The following is a 19,062-nucleotide window of genomic DNA, read 5'->3' on the forward strand; positions in this document are numbered from 1 at the left end:
TACTTCTGTGGGTGGTGCAAGCAGCACTGCAGGCCCACTAGTAGCATTTAATTTACAGGCCCTGGCTATAGGGATACCACTGTACAAGGGACTTACAGGTAAATTAAATGTGCCAATTAAGTATAAGCCAATCATACCAACTTTAGAAGGGAGAGCACCTGCACTTTAGCAGTGATCAGCAGTGATAAAGTGCTCAGAGTCCTAGAGCCATCAGCAAGAGATCAGAAAAAATAGGAGGAAGGAGGCAAAAAGTCTGGGGATGAAGCTGCAAAAAGGGCCAGGTCCAACAAGGATCATGGGCATACCAGAAGTGGTGCGAGTTATGCATGTGTGTTGTGTACATTAATGACCATAACATGAATTTCAGTGGTTTTACGTGTTTTAACCAGAATCATAACTCAATTTTAAACTTTAGTTTTTTTCAATGAATTCTACTTTTTTTATTGGTGTACTTCATTTCCAAAAACAACTGCCCGAGGCCAAGTCCTACAACCAAACCTTTGTGGATGTTCACAGGGAGGAAGTTGGTGGATTGGGTGGAAGCAGTATTAGCAACCCCCCGCTGGCACTCAAACCCTGCTGTACAAGGCCTTCAGCTGTGGGATTGGTGTTGGTCCTGTCTGGTGACCCAGCTCTCTGCCAACCAGCTGCAGGCACTCAGCCCAAGCAGCTCATGGCCTTTGGCCATGCCTAGCAGTGATGAGGCTCCCAGTCCACTGAGCGTGCCCAAACCGAGCTGTGTACGGCTTCTGACAGCACCCAGCATGGGTGGCCATCCCAGTTTTGTGCCCATGCGCAGAAGAAATTGGCTAGAGGGTATAGCCTCTGCCCAAAACCGGCCGCAGCTGACCTACCCCTTCACCCATTCACTAATGTCCAGTTAGCAGCCACTGTGTACCACTGCTAGCTTGTGCAGTGAGGGATGGCCCTGCACCCAAGCTATCACTGGAGGCCAACCCCTCCTGTTTTCATGGACTTCGGCCGTGCGCAGGATGTCTTTTAATTTTTGTTTATGGGAAAATAATGTATTTTTGTTTTAACAGGAAAATAATTATCTAATATTTTCATTTGTCATATTTAGGCTGAAACAGTCTATCAACATAAAATGGGTGCTTTGTCTTGCACTTAAAATGCCTGGTGCTGGATCGCATTTTCATGAAAATCACGTTCTTGTGCTATGAGCCTATTCTTGGAGGAGTTTTTGGTGTTTTTTCCATGCCCCTGTGTGCCTCCGAGCACCACTCTTGGGGTCCGGCACCTCACCTAGTGTCTTCCCTTGGTTGTGAAAGCTTTTTTCCACTACATGAAAACACTTTTTCCCTGCCCTCCCCAGCCAATCCAGAAAAAAAATCTAAATATGAATCATAGAATTCATAAGCCATCACTCGCAATATTTCAAGCTGCTTGGAAACATTTTTAAAGGTTATTTTCTCAAAAACAATTGAATGCATTTCAACAAACCAATTAAAGCAAGCTTTATGATACAGTTCTACTTTTCTATGTGTGAGCAAAATGTCCTTCTCTTTTAAAACCTCCCACACAATTAAAGCTTTTCCCATGAACTGATCTGCACAAAATGTAGCATTTTGGACCTTAGCTGACCGTCTTAGTGACTTGCAAATGTTGTGCAAATCCGTGCACTGGGTAAAAATTTACAAGTAAGTCAAAAAATACCTTTTCAAAGGAAAGAGCATCTAAATCATACTAAGTTGCAACCACCACTGTGTCTTATATGTGTATTACACTGTGGCAGTTGAGACTGCTCGGTTATAGTTAGGTCAGAGTTTCCATAGGAAAAGTGTTTTTTATTTCACTAAATACTCTGGTGCTGTTTGATGAATGTGCATATAACTGTCCCAAAACAAACCTCGGCCACTTTAGCTCCTCCATGGAAAGGTATCAAGCTAATCCATCAAGTCGAGCCCAAGAAAAAGTTGAGAGGGGTCCCAACAGAGTGATGTATCATTTTAATTCCCATAGAAAATTGATACTGTGGGACCAAAATAAAAAATAGTCTGACCAGACTGAATGAGTTTTGTCTCCTGTCGGCCATTTGTGTACACTGGTATTGAAATGATCTCATCGGCTGGTCGCAGGATCAGAGACAATGTTGTAGCTGCCATTACAGAATTTGAGGACTCGACCAAAGGTCTTGCAAAGCAGGGGTTACCCTGCTCCAAGGGGCAGGGTGCAGATCTGGTGGCCACCACTTCTGTGTATGGCTTTTGACTGCACACCATTCGCAGCAGGTTAGGTCTACAGCCTGGCCTCAGGCCAGTTTCTACCGTAAACCCCTGCTGTACAGGGTTGGCCATACACACTGGATGTTGGCCCCTCAGTGGGGGGTTGGGAGTAGGCCCTAGCCACAGCAAATACCTGTAGCCAAACGTTGTTGTGCAGAGTCTTCTGCAATGTACAGCAGGAGTTACCTGCTTTCTCGTTGTATTGTTTGCAGGTTGATCAAGAAGATTGGGCATGTGTTCAACTTACAATATGATCAAAAACACAGAAAATCAATGAAAAAATCAAAGTTAATATGATGTTATAGTGAGGAATAGTAATAAGATCCTAGCCTGTGTTAATAAAACCAGAAATTCACTGAAAAAATATTAAAGGTTAAAGTCAGGTGTTGAAATGAGATAAGAACTAACATTTAAAAAATGAAAAATCAATGACCTGGCAGCATTGGGCAAAAGCAATCAGGGTTTTTGAGGACCCTCTTTCGGGAGACAGGAGAAGTGCAAATGGATCTAAGTGGCTCCACTTCTGTGTATCTCAGAGCTTCCGGTTCCAGATCAGAGTGAACGCACTTGTGTGCGAGCGTGTCGCGGACCCCCTTGCCCGTAGTAACTGTTGTGTCAGCTGGCCTGGGCCGCACACCCCTTGAGGTTCCTGAGCAGCCCGAGCTGCATACCTCCAGCTTGCTTACCATTGCATGCATGGAGGAGGAGCTGAGAACAGGCATGATTCAGCAGTCACCAGCAGCTCGTGCTCCAACCTCCAAGGATAATTGAGGCTCGTCGAGGCAAGGATAGGCAGTGTGCTCACCAAATGACTTAATAAGGAGATCCGGTAAGAGCCGCTAGGGGGCTTGTGGGGAGGCTAGCAGTGGTTTAGGTCCCACTGCACGTTGGCTGAGTCCCAAGACTTCAGAAGCCGCCTGATCAGGTCTAGGTGCGGCTTGCAGGCTGGGAGAGCTCCCTTCCCTGCCCACCTACCCCTATGCTGTCAGAGAGGAACTGGTTTCAGCTCGCCTTACTTTTTGGTCCAGTGCACTGTCCAGCACGCTTGCATGCCTGTAGTCAGCTTCAGGGTCCCCAGCGTGTGCCAACTGCCTTAAAACCAATCAATATCTACTGATACAATTACCTTCAGGAGCGGTCATCAGAGCACAGCAGGCAGCCAAGCAAGGAGGGTGAGGGGTGATACAGCACGATGAGAGGCCCCCAAGTGCAAAAGGCTGGTAATCTCTTCTCAGCTAACTACTACTATTATTACACAAACAATCCAATCAGAAGAAGGGTACAAGAAAGGTGCCATTCTCTCCCAGGCAGTAGGCCCTAATTATAGAATACTTAAAAGGAAGCATGCTACCTGGTCTAAATCCACCACTCGGGGGGAAGGGTCTCCGACCCCTGCAGCCAACCATAGCATCCGAAACACACTGAACTATCAGACTGCCGCTCAGACACGCCCACCCCTGAAGACACCCCCCAAAGCAGCAACTGCAGGCCTCATCATGCAGTTTTGCACACCTTACGTCTGGGATTGCCTCACCTCTCACTGCCTGCTCCCGTCATTAGCTACTCCACTGGGAAAGGGTCAGCTTTAATTTCAGTAAGTCGCCCGCCCAGCACGGCCAGTGAGCCTCCAATGATAAACACAGGTCCCACTCCTGCCCAGGGCTGAGCAGCACCTCAACAAGTTACTCTACGGACCCCTGGCAACCTCATAACATAACTACCAATACCTTGGCCAAGGAGCCCCAGAGGGAGACACAACCAGTCTCAGAATTGGTGCAGGGCATTGCAAGTACCCCACAACATGCCCAGGTTATCACTGCACAAATCCACCAACAGCTTATCCCCCAGGCCTTCACTCAGGTAAGTTCCCCAGAGTTACTTACAACCAGTCCCCTCAAGCCCGGGGCTCTCACCCGGTCTCTAGATCCAGGGGCCCTCCAGCATCCTTTATTCACAAACTGTAGTCTAAAGTTGAAAGAACTCTGGAACTCACTCTGAAGTTGTTTAGAACTCCTGAAGGAACTAGTCAAATTTCCCCTGGAAATCAAGACATCAACAGGATGGAAGACCTCCAACTAATCTCCATCAGTGAGGCATTAAACTCCATGGCCAGAGCATTGTTATGGCAATCCACCAAATGGAGTTGCAGCTAAATCTCCCACAATCAATCGCACTGCGCTTAGTGGATGTGAACTACAAAGTGAATCACATTGAGAATAAAACTCGCTCTAGTCAAGAAGAATGGTCGTGTACTTGCTCATGCACAGCCATCATTGATAAATGGGCAACATTTCCAACGGTAGTAGCTGAACAAGCTAGCCTCAATCAGGGGCAAAGGAAGTTCTTCCACAGTTAGCAGACAACAGCTAAAAGAGTGGCATCTCTGCTAATTACTCAATCCAAGCACCCCTCAGCATCAAATGGTCCTTTGATGGACCAGCTGTTTCCGATCTTTTATTGCCAGGCCAGGCCATAACATTAAAATAGCCTCAGTGGCAGGGGACCTAATGCCAAAAACTCCATTAACACTAATGTCAAAAGAAGGGCAAAGAGCTGGCACAACAAGCTTGGCCACTGTTAACACACCACTTTCACGGACAAGAAGAAAGAGGGACGACACTGGCAACCAGGCCGCAATGCCTTGACACCAAATACCATTCCCATCCACAGCTAACAGGAGAACACAAGGCAACCAAATCAGGGAGGCCAGCTTCAGTACACACCTAACAATAATTGCCTGGAATGTGGCTAGCCTCAAGAAACTCAGATATGTTGATACAGCCCTCAACTACCTCCACAACGGTGACAAACCATGTCTTCAGGAGACCTGGTCCACAGAACCTACGCCGCTTCCAGGATACTATGAGATGTTCGTTCCTACAACAAAGCATAATATATTTGGCCGTCCATCTGGCAGTCTCTCCATTTTCATCTAACACGCCCAGAAAACAGACGCCATTGAAATCCATATCAATCTGCCTGCACTCCAAGCGCTGCTCATTAAAGCGATAAGGAGCAAACGTAAGCCTGTCTGACTTCTGTTGATCAACTGCTATGTTAACGCAGCCCAGCATGTAAATTAAAGGCCTTAACCTCTCTTGCATCCAAAATCAGAGAACTTCTGAACAAAAAAGTCTCCTATTTCCCCATAATCAATAGAGACTTTAAAATCAGGACTCTGGGCAAGTCTTACAGAAACTACAGGCTCCCCACAGAAATTGCATCCCTATAGAGCCCTTTGGATACTCACAGACTATCCTCCACGCAATCTCTAAAAGAAGAACACAATCCACTTTGGCAACCCTTACCAACTTACAAGAATATTCTCACCATCGATTACATCTTCATTAGAGAATTGCTGTCTACCAATCTATGCAACTTTTAGGTGGATGACATGGGCGAGAGTGATCATAGGGCCCTGGCTGGCCCATACGATAGGGGTACTAGATACCTGGCGGTGGGGGAGGAAGGAAGGCCCTTGTTGCCACAGGGAATTCTGGAGTATGTGATGCCGCAGTCGGCAACCCCGTGTGTCACATCTGAGGCCTGATTGAGTAGGCACCTACTCTATGGATACGGATCCCTTGATGGGGACTAGACCTGAGTGGACTCTACACCACACCAAAGGGCCTCAGTCAAGGGATCGGCGTGGAGCTGGGCAGGTACCTCCCTAAGTATGTCCTCAAGTAGGGGTGGACCACTACAGGGGGAGCCCCTACTGACAAGTGGGGAACTGTTTTATTGATACGTGGCCGTGGGCCATCAGTATCAGCCCCCTGTGTGGGCACGGTGGAGATGCAGGTGCGGGTGCTCCCCATGTGGGGACTCTCCACGCTGACCAGCGTGTGGGACACCAGCCATGGTTGGATCCTGAGTGTGCGTTAGGCCTGGAGGGCCAGGTAAAATAGGGGCTCAGTACATCCAAGCCCGTACTGGCATACCCACACACTTGAGACCGTACCCCCCGTGTGGTGCATTGCCGCAGTGTCCCAGAAGGTGCCTAATGACACTGGGGCACCATACGACCCAAGAGCTTAGGAGCTCAGAGCACTTACCCTCTGTCAATGCAGAATAAAAGTGCCCACTTCATCCATATGAATTAGAGACTGGCACCGGTACCCGTATGTGGGTTTCAATACCCATGCTGGGCCAGGTATGGATGGGGGTTGGCCCTTCCGACCCGGGTGTCCATGTTTAAGACCAGGTGGGGTGGGTCCTATGTGAATACGCACATGGCCAAAGTGACCTCGGTGTGCGTATTTATGCACGAGTATTTCATGATAGAAACAGAGCCTGAGGGCTTAGGCCAACCGAGGTGCACAAGCACTGTGATGGTGGCTGTATCAGAACTGCCACCTGTTTTGGCAGGGTGGTGCGTGCGCCAGGGCAAGAGTGCCCAGGAAGTGACAAACACCCATGTGTGTTCACACTGCCCATGATACCTGCTCTACCCATACAGTGATATGGGACAACGAGGCTTATTGCAATAATGGATTGCAGGGGGAGCAGAACTCAGGATGACAAACCTGAGATGTTGGTAACAGTAGTTTTATCATCACTGTCCAAGAAGTGTCACTTTTATGAAGTGGCATTTCTAGGCCATGGGACGGTCCTGGTGCCCTGTAATTTAAGCTTCCTTCCATAGATCCTGGGGGAAGAGCACATCTGCACATTCCCCAGGTGACCGCTAATAAACCCAGGCATCCAGAACGATAGATCCCCGCCATTTGGGGCCTGGTGGGATAGATGGGGGGAGAGGTTGCAACATTTGACCTCCTGGAGCCAGAGCTGGCACCCATAAAGATAAAGATCTGCATTCCAGGACCCCAGGGTAGACAAGGGAGATATATAGGGGAAACATCTGTGTTTCAAAGCAATACCCTTTGAACCACCCCCCACTTCAAAGATTTTATCTAGTATAAGTAGGGATACTCAAAGTTTGCAACTTGGTGTGCCATCGACAGATACGTGGGACCAGTATACCTGGACCGCATTGGCGCCCTGTCAGAGGAATCTGGGTGCCCAGGAGAATAATTGTCCAAGGAGAGGGGATCTGCACGCCCTTCCCGATTAGAGACTGGCCTGAGGATGACTGCCTGCTGCTGTGTGGCATCCTGGAGTGGCTCTCCAAGGGGAGGTTGGCTTGCCCCCTGGTCTCTGGGGAGGTCTCAGGGACATCAAAGATGTCAGAGAGGGATCTACATCATGATCGGTAATATCTGGAGAGCAGTGCCCTCTGTTGGCGCATATGTCATGCCAGACTACACCTGGCAGGAGCCATGTGCGTGTGGACCAAGAACTAAGTCTGGAGACCGGGCGCACCAGGTGCGGGGTAGCAATGTACTGCTCACGTTACTGGTGCGTGGCCCTTTAATGTGGGGACCACTTTGCTCCGAGACGGCTTGTGAAATGAATGGATTACTGTTGCAGAACACTTCTGGGGGCTCATTGAGGTCAAGTGGGAAGCATTTCTCTCGTGTGACCCTTGGCTGCATGCTCATTGTGTGCTGTGCTCGTTCATTGGTTGGAACCTTTGGAGGTGTGGGTACAACCCAAGGAGTACTTTACTTGGCCTAGTATTGCACAATGGAACTTGCATCTAGTGTGTTCACCTGTACAGTCCAGTACGGCTAAGGGCATAGCGTACTGGGCAGAGTACCTCAATCCAGAGGGGTATGGAAACCAAGTCCCGCGTGGACCCAGAAGGTCTGGTGCAGTTCAAGTCATCACGCACCAGACTAGTGCCTCCTGTCAAGGAGGTACGATGCTGGTAGTTGGTTGAAGAAACCTGGTGATGTCCAGGAACCCCAAGTTATCGGATCCATGACATTACCTTCTTTTTGCGAGGGTACAGCACTAAGAACTTTCTACATTGGAGCAAACCTGTCTGGGCCACTGGAAGTTCAGGGGCACCAGACAGAGGGGGTTATTCTAACTTTGGAGGAGTGTTAATCCGTCCCAAAAGTGACGGTAAAGTGACGGATATACCACCAGCCGTATTACGAGTTCCATAGGATATAATGGACTCGTAATACGGCTGGTGGTAAATCCGTCACTTTTCCGTCATTTTTGGGACGGATTAACACCTCCTCCAAAGTTAGAATAACCCCCAGAGTGTCTCCAGTCCAGAGACACAGACCTGGTAACTTGTAGTGCACAACCTGAAATGTCGAGGGCAGGTCGAGTCAATGCACCCTGACGGCATCTCTCCATTCCAGAGGTGATGAATGTGGCTATTATTTGGTAACACTGGATTGTCTGGCGGGGCTGGGCACCTCAGAGTCTATCGGTTAGCCCCAGTGACCATCCCCCTTTGTTATGCAGACCTTTAAGTGAACTTCCTTTTTAAGTGTTTGAATGTCTCCTTTCTAATTGACTGGCTGTTGTCCTTCTGGTGCCCCACCTTGATCCCCACATCTGGGGAGTTGTGACATAGCTGTGAGCGGCTGGGTACCCAGGGGAACGTCACTATAATTTTAGGGGTTGTGTTGGGGCGAGGTTAACTGGAGGCTAGTTGGCAGGTGGAGAGCAGGCTGGGACCCAGAAGGTTTGCAAGCATCTGGGCATCCACTTGCCAGTTATCAGGGCATCGCATTCGGGTGCTGCAAGCGAGTGCATACAAGTATGTACCTGCGCCAACTGATACCAAGGCTGCGGGACTAGGCATAGGGCGGATGTGAGGGAGTGAGTCTGAGAGAGAATGGGTGAGTGCTGGGGCAGCACTGTGGTGTTGCTGGGTACTCTGTTTCTGCCAGGGAGTTCATAAGTTTAGCATCACAATTTACTAGCACAGCTGAGGCCGTGGGTCTAGGTGGAAGTGTGGTTATACTGTGAGATACATCTTGCTGCTACTATCAGCCCTGGGGCGCACCATATATTGAACGTGTTACACTCACCGTGGGTAACCTGAGGGCAGGCTTAGTGCTGACAGCTGGTGGGCACCATATATGGGTGTGGGGAGGGAATGTGTGGTTTCCTCAAATATATATACAGTGATCAATATTTAATGCGGTTGGACCTATTATCATGTGTTGCGTTGTTCTTTGAGATTCACGCCCAGGTTTACATGTAATAGCATTGTGATTAATGTGCTCATTGACATTTACGCGGAGATCACATTGTAATCAACTTGTGTTAATCATGTTTTTGTATTGAATGCAATTTTTCTATACATACAATCAGTGTGAAGTCTGTTTTTGGGGTCGTTCAGCTGGGGTGTTGTGGGAACGTGCTGTGATGTTGCTTTACACATTGACTCCGAGATAAGCCTGACTGCTCCATGCCAAGCTACCCAAGGGTGAGTGCAGATTATCTAGCAGGTGTACTTGACCACCCGGGACAAAAGAGGCACAGTCCACCTGGCTGAGCATAGGCTTTAGCCAACCGAACCGAGTTGACCCCAACAGCATGGATCGCAACTAAAGAGTTAGCCCCTAAAACATTCAGCATAACTAGCCCACAGGAGCACTGGGAGGAACTTGTCACCAAACTCCAACAGGCACTGGGGAGAAGACCTGGGATCCCCTTGAGAAGGAACCTCCTCCGTCAATTATCTCCCCAACTCATTCCAAAAAAGAAGATTCTTGCAAGCAAGTGCAGTCTCGGAATGGCCCTGAGGGCCCGAGGTAGAGGCGGCAAAATCAACCAAGGTCAATCTATCTTATCCCTTAGAGCAGCCCACAGACAGACTGTCTGGCAGCAAAGAATCAAGAGTACTGAAGCAGAATGGTTCAAGATCTTTACTCTCCTAAAAGAAAAGAGCCACGCCAGACTCTAAAGGTACATAAATAACCTCAGCAATTCTGCCCAGGCCAAGGAGAATGGCATGGCGGAATGGGTGTGAGTGAACTATGTTAAACAGTTATACACCAAGGCCTCGGTGCAGCAACCACTTTCCTCAACCTATCTGCCACCCGAGACTGCCCTGTTCATCAAGCCATTTTTTTCCAGAGGCCTCAGTAATGGGCACCATCAACAAAATGAAGAACGACAGGGCCACTGGGCTAAACATGATCTCTGCTGCAGTCTTCAAAACTGCACCCGCCTTTTGGGTGGGGCTATTCACACCACAGTTCAACCAAGTTTTTGCTACCACAATTATTCCAAACTCATGGAGAGGGTCAATCCTTCTCCCAATCCATAAAAAAGGGAGACTGCACCAACCCGGCAAATTACCAGCTCATCGCTTAACTGGATTTAGAGGCAAAAGCTTACACCTGACTACTGGAAGAGTTAGAAGTTTGGGTACAAGAGAACAGTATCCTCCCTTTTTTACAATCCAGCTTCCAGCCTGAAAGTTCCACAACGGACAACATCATAGCCTTGACTCATCTGTCACCTTGAGCCACATGGCACAAGCAACTCCCATTATTCTGCTGCTTCATGGATTATAGTGCAGCTTTTGACTCGGTGGACCGGGGAAAGATGTAGGAGAAGCAAACTGCATTGGGGATTTCCGCCCAGCTCCTCAAAGTCATTAAATCTCTATACCAGGTGACCGGGGGTCAGATAAAAACGCCCCAACACAGCCACTTTAAGAGTGCCCACTGATAATGGCCTCAAGCAAGGTTGCGTGTTGGTCCCTCTACTTTTTAATCTTCACACAGCCGACCTGGGCAAAGCACTGGAAGGTGCCAGTTTATTACCTCCAAAGCTGGACAAGGTGCGTCTCCCAATCCTGCAGTATGCTGATGACATTGCTATGATGGATCACTCCAGAGTCGGCTTGGAGAGAGCTCTTAGGGCCCTCCATAGCTACAACCAAGGGAAAAAACGTGTGGTGAACCAGGGAAAGACCAAAGTTGTCATTTTTGTTAATTACCCACACAAGAGATGGGCCCAATGGCAGCTAGAACTAAAAATAACCACAACTGCACGCTACAATTGCTTAGGCGTCTGGCTCTCTGATGGGGCTAAACCGGGGGTTCATCTAAAACAACTCAGAAGCAAGGGGACTGGGGTCATTTTATAGCCTGAAAGCTCTCAATCATCTCCTGCACAGTCCAACTGCGCAACCAATGTCAAAAGTCCTGAGAGGAATGTTGATTCCAGCTTTAAACAACAGTGATTTAGCCTTCCCCAGTACATTGGACACTCTCCTTATGCCCTTTCAAATCTCAGCATACAAAAACTTTTTTCACACTCCTCTGCAGGCCATAGGAGCAAGCATGAGATTGGAACTAGGCCTCAGGAATGTGGACCTTATATGCCTCGGGAAACTAGTCAAGTACCACATCAGGATTCTGCGGGCCCCAGATACCACCCTCAAAAGAGAAATTAAAACAATCTTCGAGGAGGAGGGCACCCCATGGCACCTGCAGATCGCAGTGACTACCAGCTGCTTGGAAGTTGAGACCGTGAGTTTGCATTATCAGGATATTCCTCTTGAAGCCCGGATGAAAGCAGTGAATAGGCAGGTCATGAAAATCTCATTCAAACGTGTTATTGTAAGAATCCACCATGGAACCCCTCTTGCAGCACTGGATGCATCTCACACTCTGGGGAAGGCCATGATGTATTTTCAGCAAACCCTTTCTGCCCAAGCATGAAGGAAATTCATTTACATGAAGCTTGCTGCTCTGCCAATCAGGCCTGGGCATAGCACACTGAAGCAACATCTTGCTGAATATGCAATTATCTCAGAGAATCCTGGCTAACCCTGCTGTGTGGCTGCCCCAAATTCACCAGTGATCAACACCATCTCTTAGTCCCTTTATGCTGGGCCAATGGCATCAGAATCTGTAGAGAGGTTTCGGGCCTGTGTTTTACCACCCACTCACCACAGACCGTTGCCAGGCTGGGGAAACGAACAGACAGGATAGGAACTGCACTTCTTAGCCCACAAACAGGGTGAGACCTGCCTAGACACCGCAGTATAGGCTGGGCACAATGTCTAACCGTCAACTTACCTTGAATCACTGCCAGGCCAGGGAAACCCCTCAACTGTTTCCAATCTGTTTTTACCCAACACATCAACTGGGAGCAAACTGCTGCACTGTGAGATAACAGACCCTCCCTCCTTTGTTTCTTGGGGCCAAAAATTCAGCTTGCCAAACATTAAATTGATACAAGTTAAGTTAGCCCAGCATAGCAGACCTGGCGCATTCGAACACTAGAACTTTGCCCCCACACCTCTAAGGACTTTTATCACAGTTCTCTAATGCTATCACTTTTCTTTTAAGCAATGTTTTTACAGGATATATCTTTTTGTCTAATTTTAAACCTTTTCTATTATGGTATACATAAATTGTTGAGCTCTGAAGTTTGTATGTAATGATTTTAAGTAACTAATCATGAATAAACAAATTAATCACTGACACTTGCAAGTTATAATTTAGCAAACTAATTTTACCTTGCTTCCCTGTCATTCACCGCTCATGACCTCACAAATATCTCATGGCAATGTTAAAAAACATTATTGATTTCATCAGTGATGACATCATACAATCATTGCAAAAGTGTTCTAAAGGATTTGTGGACTCCAAGTAGTTCAACAAGCTACACCTGTGCCCAATTGTATATCACCAATCAAGTGATAGTGAACATAATCGTTGTCCACATATGAGACATTTAACATATGTGCCAACCCTCCCACATTTGGCAGATGTTACCCTCTTTTTAACGGTTATTCACCCACTTAATAAACAAAATGCTTCCATAGACCTTAATGGGGTAACCAAAACTTGAACACCCTCCAAAAAAGTTAGTTTTCTATTCACCTTAATGGAATCGCCCTCTTAAAGACTTCACATGATTCACAAGTGAAGAGGCTGACATGTATAAACCATCCACTGATAAGACACCTTCAGCAGGACACTCTAGAGAGCCATTTGTAGTTTGGTGAAACACATCACTTATTACACCATTGATGACATTTGAAATCTATGGCAATACAAGTTATACTTAGGTCATTTAAGTAAGACTGGTGAATTTCAGTGTTTTTTTCTGTTTTAAACATTTTTTGTTAATAAGAAGAACTTTGTATAGCTCTACTTTAACCTTTGTTTCTTTCAGTTAATTTCAAAGGGTTTATCATGTTATAATCCTACTACCTTACTTTGTATAGCTACAATTTAGACTGTTTCTTTTTTTCAGGGAATTTCTATTTTTTTAACATAAAGTAATGTCTTAAGATGATACATCTGTGCACAACCCAAAGCAGGCAGCCGATTGCGCCTTGCGCGGTTTAGGGTTTCCTGCAGGATCTGGCCTGCGGCCAAGCCCTACATCCAGCACTCACTACCAACCAATATAGGAGGGAGTTAGCTGCAGGGCCTGGTTTGTGACCAGGCCCTGTGCACAACCCCCGCTAGCGGACAAACCTGCCTCCATGCACAGCCTCTGGCCCTGCCATGCCATGCATGGTAAGAGGATGGCTGCAGGGCCTGGCTTGTGGCCAAATCCTGCGCTCAACCCCTCATGTGCAGTTGACATCCCCTCAAGCAGCTAACCAGCCACAGACCCTTTCCTCTCCCTACTCCACATATTTTTCTGTTCCAGGGTGACCTTTATAGGAGGACCATACAGGGCTCCCACACTGGCTCCCATGGGGAGAGTCAAGCACACGGGCAAGAGAGAGCAAAATGTTGGAGGGAGCACATGAGGAAGACGGCTAGAAAACATATTCACTCTCATGAAGAGCTTAAACAAAAACAAAAAAGTAGTTCCCTACAAAAAGAGAGCTGTGGAAGCACAGAAGCCAGTTAATCAAAAAGATAGTAAAGAGGCAATGTTCCATGAGAGAGACAAACGCAAGATTGACAAGCTGGGACATTAAAAACTATTGAATAAGAAGTAGACAAATGAGAGTGACAGTGAAGCCAGTACATATGAAAATGTACTATCTATTAGGCTCAACCTAAAGAGAGCAAAGCTCCACCCATTCGGTGTATTCATTTACATATTGAGGCTGTTTCTTTTCAAAGTGTGTTTTTTGCGTTATCTGTTTCTTTCAGGTTCCATTGTTCAAAGTGACTGCTTCTGCAAATCCTCAAGAGTGAGGAAGCAAAGAGCGCTTGTGGAAGAAAGATATTTGTTTTGCAGTGCTTGGTAAACAACAGGCTCTACGCTGCTGGAAACCTAGCTCTCAGCAAGTAGGGCCAAAGGTTAAATCCAATGTGCATCATATGGGATCTGTACTAGCAGGACAGAAGAAGGCTTACAACTATGCAGTGAAAACAGGAAGGAGTATCAGAAGTTTAGGTGAAGCTGCGAGGCATGGCATAAAAGGAAGAGGATAGCTGAAGGCCTCACATGAGCCTTCCTATAGTATGCATCTACCATCTTTCTCCTTGTTGTAGATTTACCAACATCCCCACTATTTGTTCCACTATGGAGCCTTTATTGCCTCCTAGTTTTTTTAAGCCCTTTACCCTTTCCTGCTAGTAGTGCAACCTTGCTCATCCACCACTTGCAGTGGGGTGCACTACTGCCTGCATAGTATTGCACAGTGTACATCATACTCACTGCTAATAATAACATACAGCCACATACATTCTTTTTTGAAGTAGTGTAAACCTTCCCATTCCCCGTAAAAGTCAGTACTCTTTCCCCCCTCCTTCACAGCAGTGAACACCCTTCAAAAAAGTAGGGGGGTCGGAGGCTTAATGGTCCAGTGTATACCCTCCAGTGAATATAGTTATATAATACAATACACTGTTCCAAGAAAGAGAAAGAGAAAGAGAATACTAGGGAGTCCTAATTAATAGGAGCAAGAGTCCTCACACACCCTATTGGGTGTCATGCTTCATCATCGGACGGCTCCTCGTCAGACCGGCTCTGCAATGTCTGACGGGCTCCCCCCGAAGGGGGGCTCTTTGCCGGAGATCTTTTCTCCATGATGCCACAGAACCCAATTATGGGTCCGAAGGGAGAGAGTATCAGAGTGCAGGAGTCTATTTTTTGTTTTTTCTATTGGAGAAGTGTAATGATATACTAGGTCCTGAAGAAGCGTCATAGGATCCTTGTGGACCGAAAGAGACGCGAAACATGTCGACCTCATCTCGAGGAATGTCTGGTAACTACTGACTTCCTCCACGCCTTATCAAGTTTCTAGTGAGTGTTTGGGCATTATCTCTATCTCACTCAATTGTTATTTTTTAATCTTGGCCATTACCCAACATCAATTAATAAATGAACATTTAGTGAGGGTTCTGAGCCAATTTTATTTTTATTGGATCTCTCCTCTCTCCCTTCAGACCCATAATTGGGTTCTGTGGCATCATCGAGAAAAGATCTCCGGCAAAGAGCCCCCCTTCGGGGGGAGCCCGTCAGACATTGCAGCGCCGGTCTGACGAGGAGCCGTCCGATGATGAAGCATGACACCCAATAGGGTGTGTGAGGACTCTTGCTCCTATTAATTAGGACTCCCTAGTATTCTCTTTCTCTTTATCTTTCTTGGAACAGTGTATTGTATTATATAGCAGTGAACATCCTTCAGTCCCCCCCCACCCCTTGCAGTAAAGCACACCCACCGAAACCAGAAGAACAGTCACCAAAGCCCTCATAGGCAGCAAACTGGACTACGGCAATGCCCTCTACGCAGGAACCACGGCCAAACTCCAGAAGAGGCTCCAACGCATCCAGAATGCCTCTGCACGCCTCATCCTGGACATCCCCTGCCACATCACAGACAACCTGAGAAACCTACACTGGCTCCCAGTCAACAAGAGAATCACCATCAAACTCCTCACCCACGCTCACAAAGCACTGCACAACACCGGACCAGAATACCTCAACAGACAGCTCTCCTTCTACACCTCGACCCCGCATCTCCGCTCCGCCGCCCTCGCAACCGTCCCACGCGTCTGGAGAACTACAACTGGCGGTAGATCATTCTCGTACCTCGCCGCCAAAATGTGGAACACTCTTCCCACCCACCTGTGCCAGACCAAAGACCACCTTACCTTCAGGAACGTTCTCAAGACCTGGCTGTTCGAGCAGTAGCAGCACCTTCTCCCCTCCTTCTCCATACACCCCCTCCCACCCTCCTCAGCGCCTTGAGACCCTCATGGGTGAGTAGTGAGCTTTACAAATTCCTGATTGATTGATTGACACCACCTTTGTCGCTTCTTGCTGTGGGGTACCCTTGTGGTGGGGTACACTCCATTATTGTAGGGCGTACATATTATCTGTTTCTTGAAATAGTGTACACCTGATGCTTGTAGCAATGTTTACAGTAGTGTGACCACCCTTATATGTCTCCTTTTGGTAGTGTACACAGCGGTCATTCCAAGGGCCCTCGTGTAAGGAGGTCACTTCATGGGGGAGAGAGCCTGTGCCTCCGACACGCTCCAAAAATACACAGACCTCGCCCCATGGAGAGCCCCTGTTTCAGGATAAAGTACATTCCTGCAGAGATCACCTCTGTAGCTAGCATCCCCTATAGTTTCGCAGAGAGAGGCACCTATTTAGAAGGCCGTTTCCCTCAGTAGTGCGCGCGCAACCTTTCTCCTGTACTTAGTAGCACACTCTCCTGCATCACAATGGAGCGCTTATGTGCTGTGCCCATCGTCTTCAGGGGCGTAGTTACCATAGGCGTAGCGGACTCAGAGGCACCGGGGCCTAGATCCCAATGGGACCCATAGAACCCTGACAAAACGCAGTGAATTGGGGCCATTTCCCTCAAAGTAGCGAGCAAGCAAGCACTGTCCTGCAGAAACGACCAGAACTGTGAGCTCTACTTTTGTAGTAGATCTGTCCCCGCGCCTCCTTCCCACGCCTCCCAGAAGAACACCCCACTCTCTCCTCTTACACTAGCAGCTTGTCCTCCAGGGCGGTGCGGAAGTACTCTTCCATGTTGAGACGTGCCATGGTGCTGGTTGAGGGTCCAGGCTTAGGGTGCACAGGGGCGGCGCGTGGGACTCGAGCCGAGCAAGGCAGTAAGTAGCGAGCTCTGCTTTAGTCACCATGGAGGCGCCGGGCCGCATTCTGTTGCCAGGGAGATGCGTCCGGGATGCGGAGGCGGGGCTAACGGGGAGAAGGGAGGGATGGCAGAAAGGATCAAGCAAAATGAGAAAAGAGCCGACAGGGGAGTAAAGGAGGAGTGGGGGAAAAGGGAGGGATAACGAAAGGAAGGGAACGTTGGAATTAAGAAGATGAAGGAAGGAAAGGGGGAGCAGTGAGCAATTAAACAAAGAAAGGCAGACGCCAGTGAAATGACTTAAAAGGATAAAAGAGGTGGAGCTCATGGAAGGTAAACATTAAGAAAGGGACAATGAAATAGAGGCGGCAAAAATAAAACGGTGAAGGAGAAACAGAAGAACGGTGAGACAATTAAAAGGAAGAGCGTAGGTATGAAGCATAGAAAGACTGAGAGAAAAGCAGCAAATATAGGACAACAAATGGGGAGAGAGTACATGGTCACATATGATAGAAGAAGACATGAAGGGAAGACAAACGGAAAAAAACTGTTTGGGAAAAAACAGGTATGAAGGAGGCATGGAAGGATTAAATGGTGAAATAAGCAGAGTGGATTAAAGATAGCTGGGAGACTGCTAGAGAGAAAGGAAAGAGAAGAGTCGGAAAAGTAGAAAGAAACATTCAAACATAGAAAGAAGAGAAGAAAAATAGCTGAGAGAAAAGGAGCCGAAAAAAGAAAATAAGAAAGGCTCAAGAGTAGAAGCAAACGAGCGAGGCAAAGCTAAAAAAGAAGCACTAGAACATAAAGAGCAAGAATGAGAGAAGAAAAGTGTACGATCGATGAGGAAAGGCAGAAGGAGGAATAGACGGCCGAAAGGAGAAAGGGGCAGGAGATTAGAAAAAGAAGGGCAAACGATGAAGAAATGAAGAGAGAAATAGAGAGAGGATGACTCCGTTGGGGAAGAGGCGCCAGAAAGAAAAAAGAAGGTAAGTTCCAACAGGTGGGGAATAGTGAAGAGGACTTGAAAAAACAAGAGAGCGATGAAAGGAATAGGAAGGTGAAAGGGAAGGGAAGAAAAGTGTCTTTCAAGGGCTTTAAAGTATGCCGGGTCCCTCCAGGTCCCAGACTCAGTAGTAATTATGAATGGACATTGAAACTGGTCCCTATCGAGCCCTGTATTCATGTCCATAATGTCAAACCAAGCGATCACAATGCAATCGGTCTCACATTTGTGAAAGTTAGAGCTCTTGGAGTTGAAAATGCCATTTTTTAAACTTTTGTTTTTTTGTATGCAGTGGTGTGAGAATATTTGCATAGCTCAATTGCCATTCATATGGCATTGCGGTGTAGGAGAGCCAGAAAATGGGAAATAAGTTATGAAAGAGAGGAGACAAGAGTAATATGCTGGTTGAGAAAAAAAAAACAAGTAACATCCTGGAAAAAGCAAACACTCATAGAGAATGCAAGATTAAGTAAAGCATGTGAAATGTAAGCAGAAACAACATGGTTATGTTAACGCTTTTACACTTATAATATGCTGGCTGAAAAAAACATGCAACATTTATGTTCTAATGTGCATGAAGCAGGGACAGGGTGCAGTACCACATGCTGTCCCTAGGTGTCCCTTGGTAACTCTTTTGACCACACAAGGTACTGCACCCTGCAATGGTGAATTGAATACATCCCCAATAACTTTCAGGCGCTGTGCTGAAAAATTAAGCACACCCGTTTTGTGAAAAGTTTTACACTGTGCCTTCAAGTTATGAGGGAGTGGAGACAAGAGTAATATGCTTGCTGAAAAAAGCAAACACTCATAGAGAATGCTAGATTAGGTAAAGCATGTCAAATGTACGCAGGAACAACATGGTTATATTAGCTGAGAACAAGAATGCTGTGGAAATAAAAAAGGAAGCTTCGCCGAACACGAGCATGATACCAAGAAAAAAAAAGTCCCCCAAA

At 47.2% G+C, this 19,062-nt stretch overlaps 1 protein-coding gene across 1 annotated transcript in view; it reads right to left on the bottom strand.

The window, feature by feature from the left end:
- Positions 1–17,176, bottom strand: part of CFAP73 (cilia and flagella associated protein 73) — a 139,703-nt gene extending 122,527 nt beyond the window's left edge. Inside the window, exon 1 of the mRNA XM_069214556.1 lies at positions 16,996–17,176. Within this exon, the coding sequence (XP_069070657.1) occupies positions 16,996–17,054 (59 nt within the window). The 5' untranslated portion in view covers positions 17,055–17,176. The remainder of the gene's footprint in view (positions 1–16,995) is intronic.
- Between the last annotated feature and the right edge of the window lie 1,886 nt (positions 17,177–19,062).

The sequence above is a fragment of the Pleurodeles waltl genome, chromosome 11 (genome assembly GCF_031143425.1).
Source record: "Pleurodeles waltl isolate 20211129_DDA chromosome 11, aPleWal1.hap1.20221129, whole genome shotgun sequence".
Classification (NCBI taxonomy): domain Eukaryota; kingdom Metazoa; phylum Chordata; class Amphibia; order Caudata; family Salamandridae; genus Pleurodeles; species Pleurodeles waltl.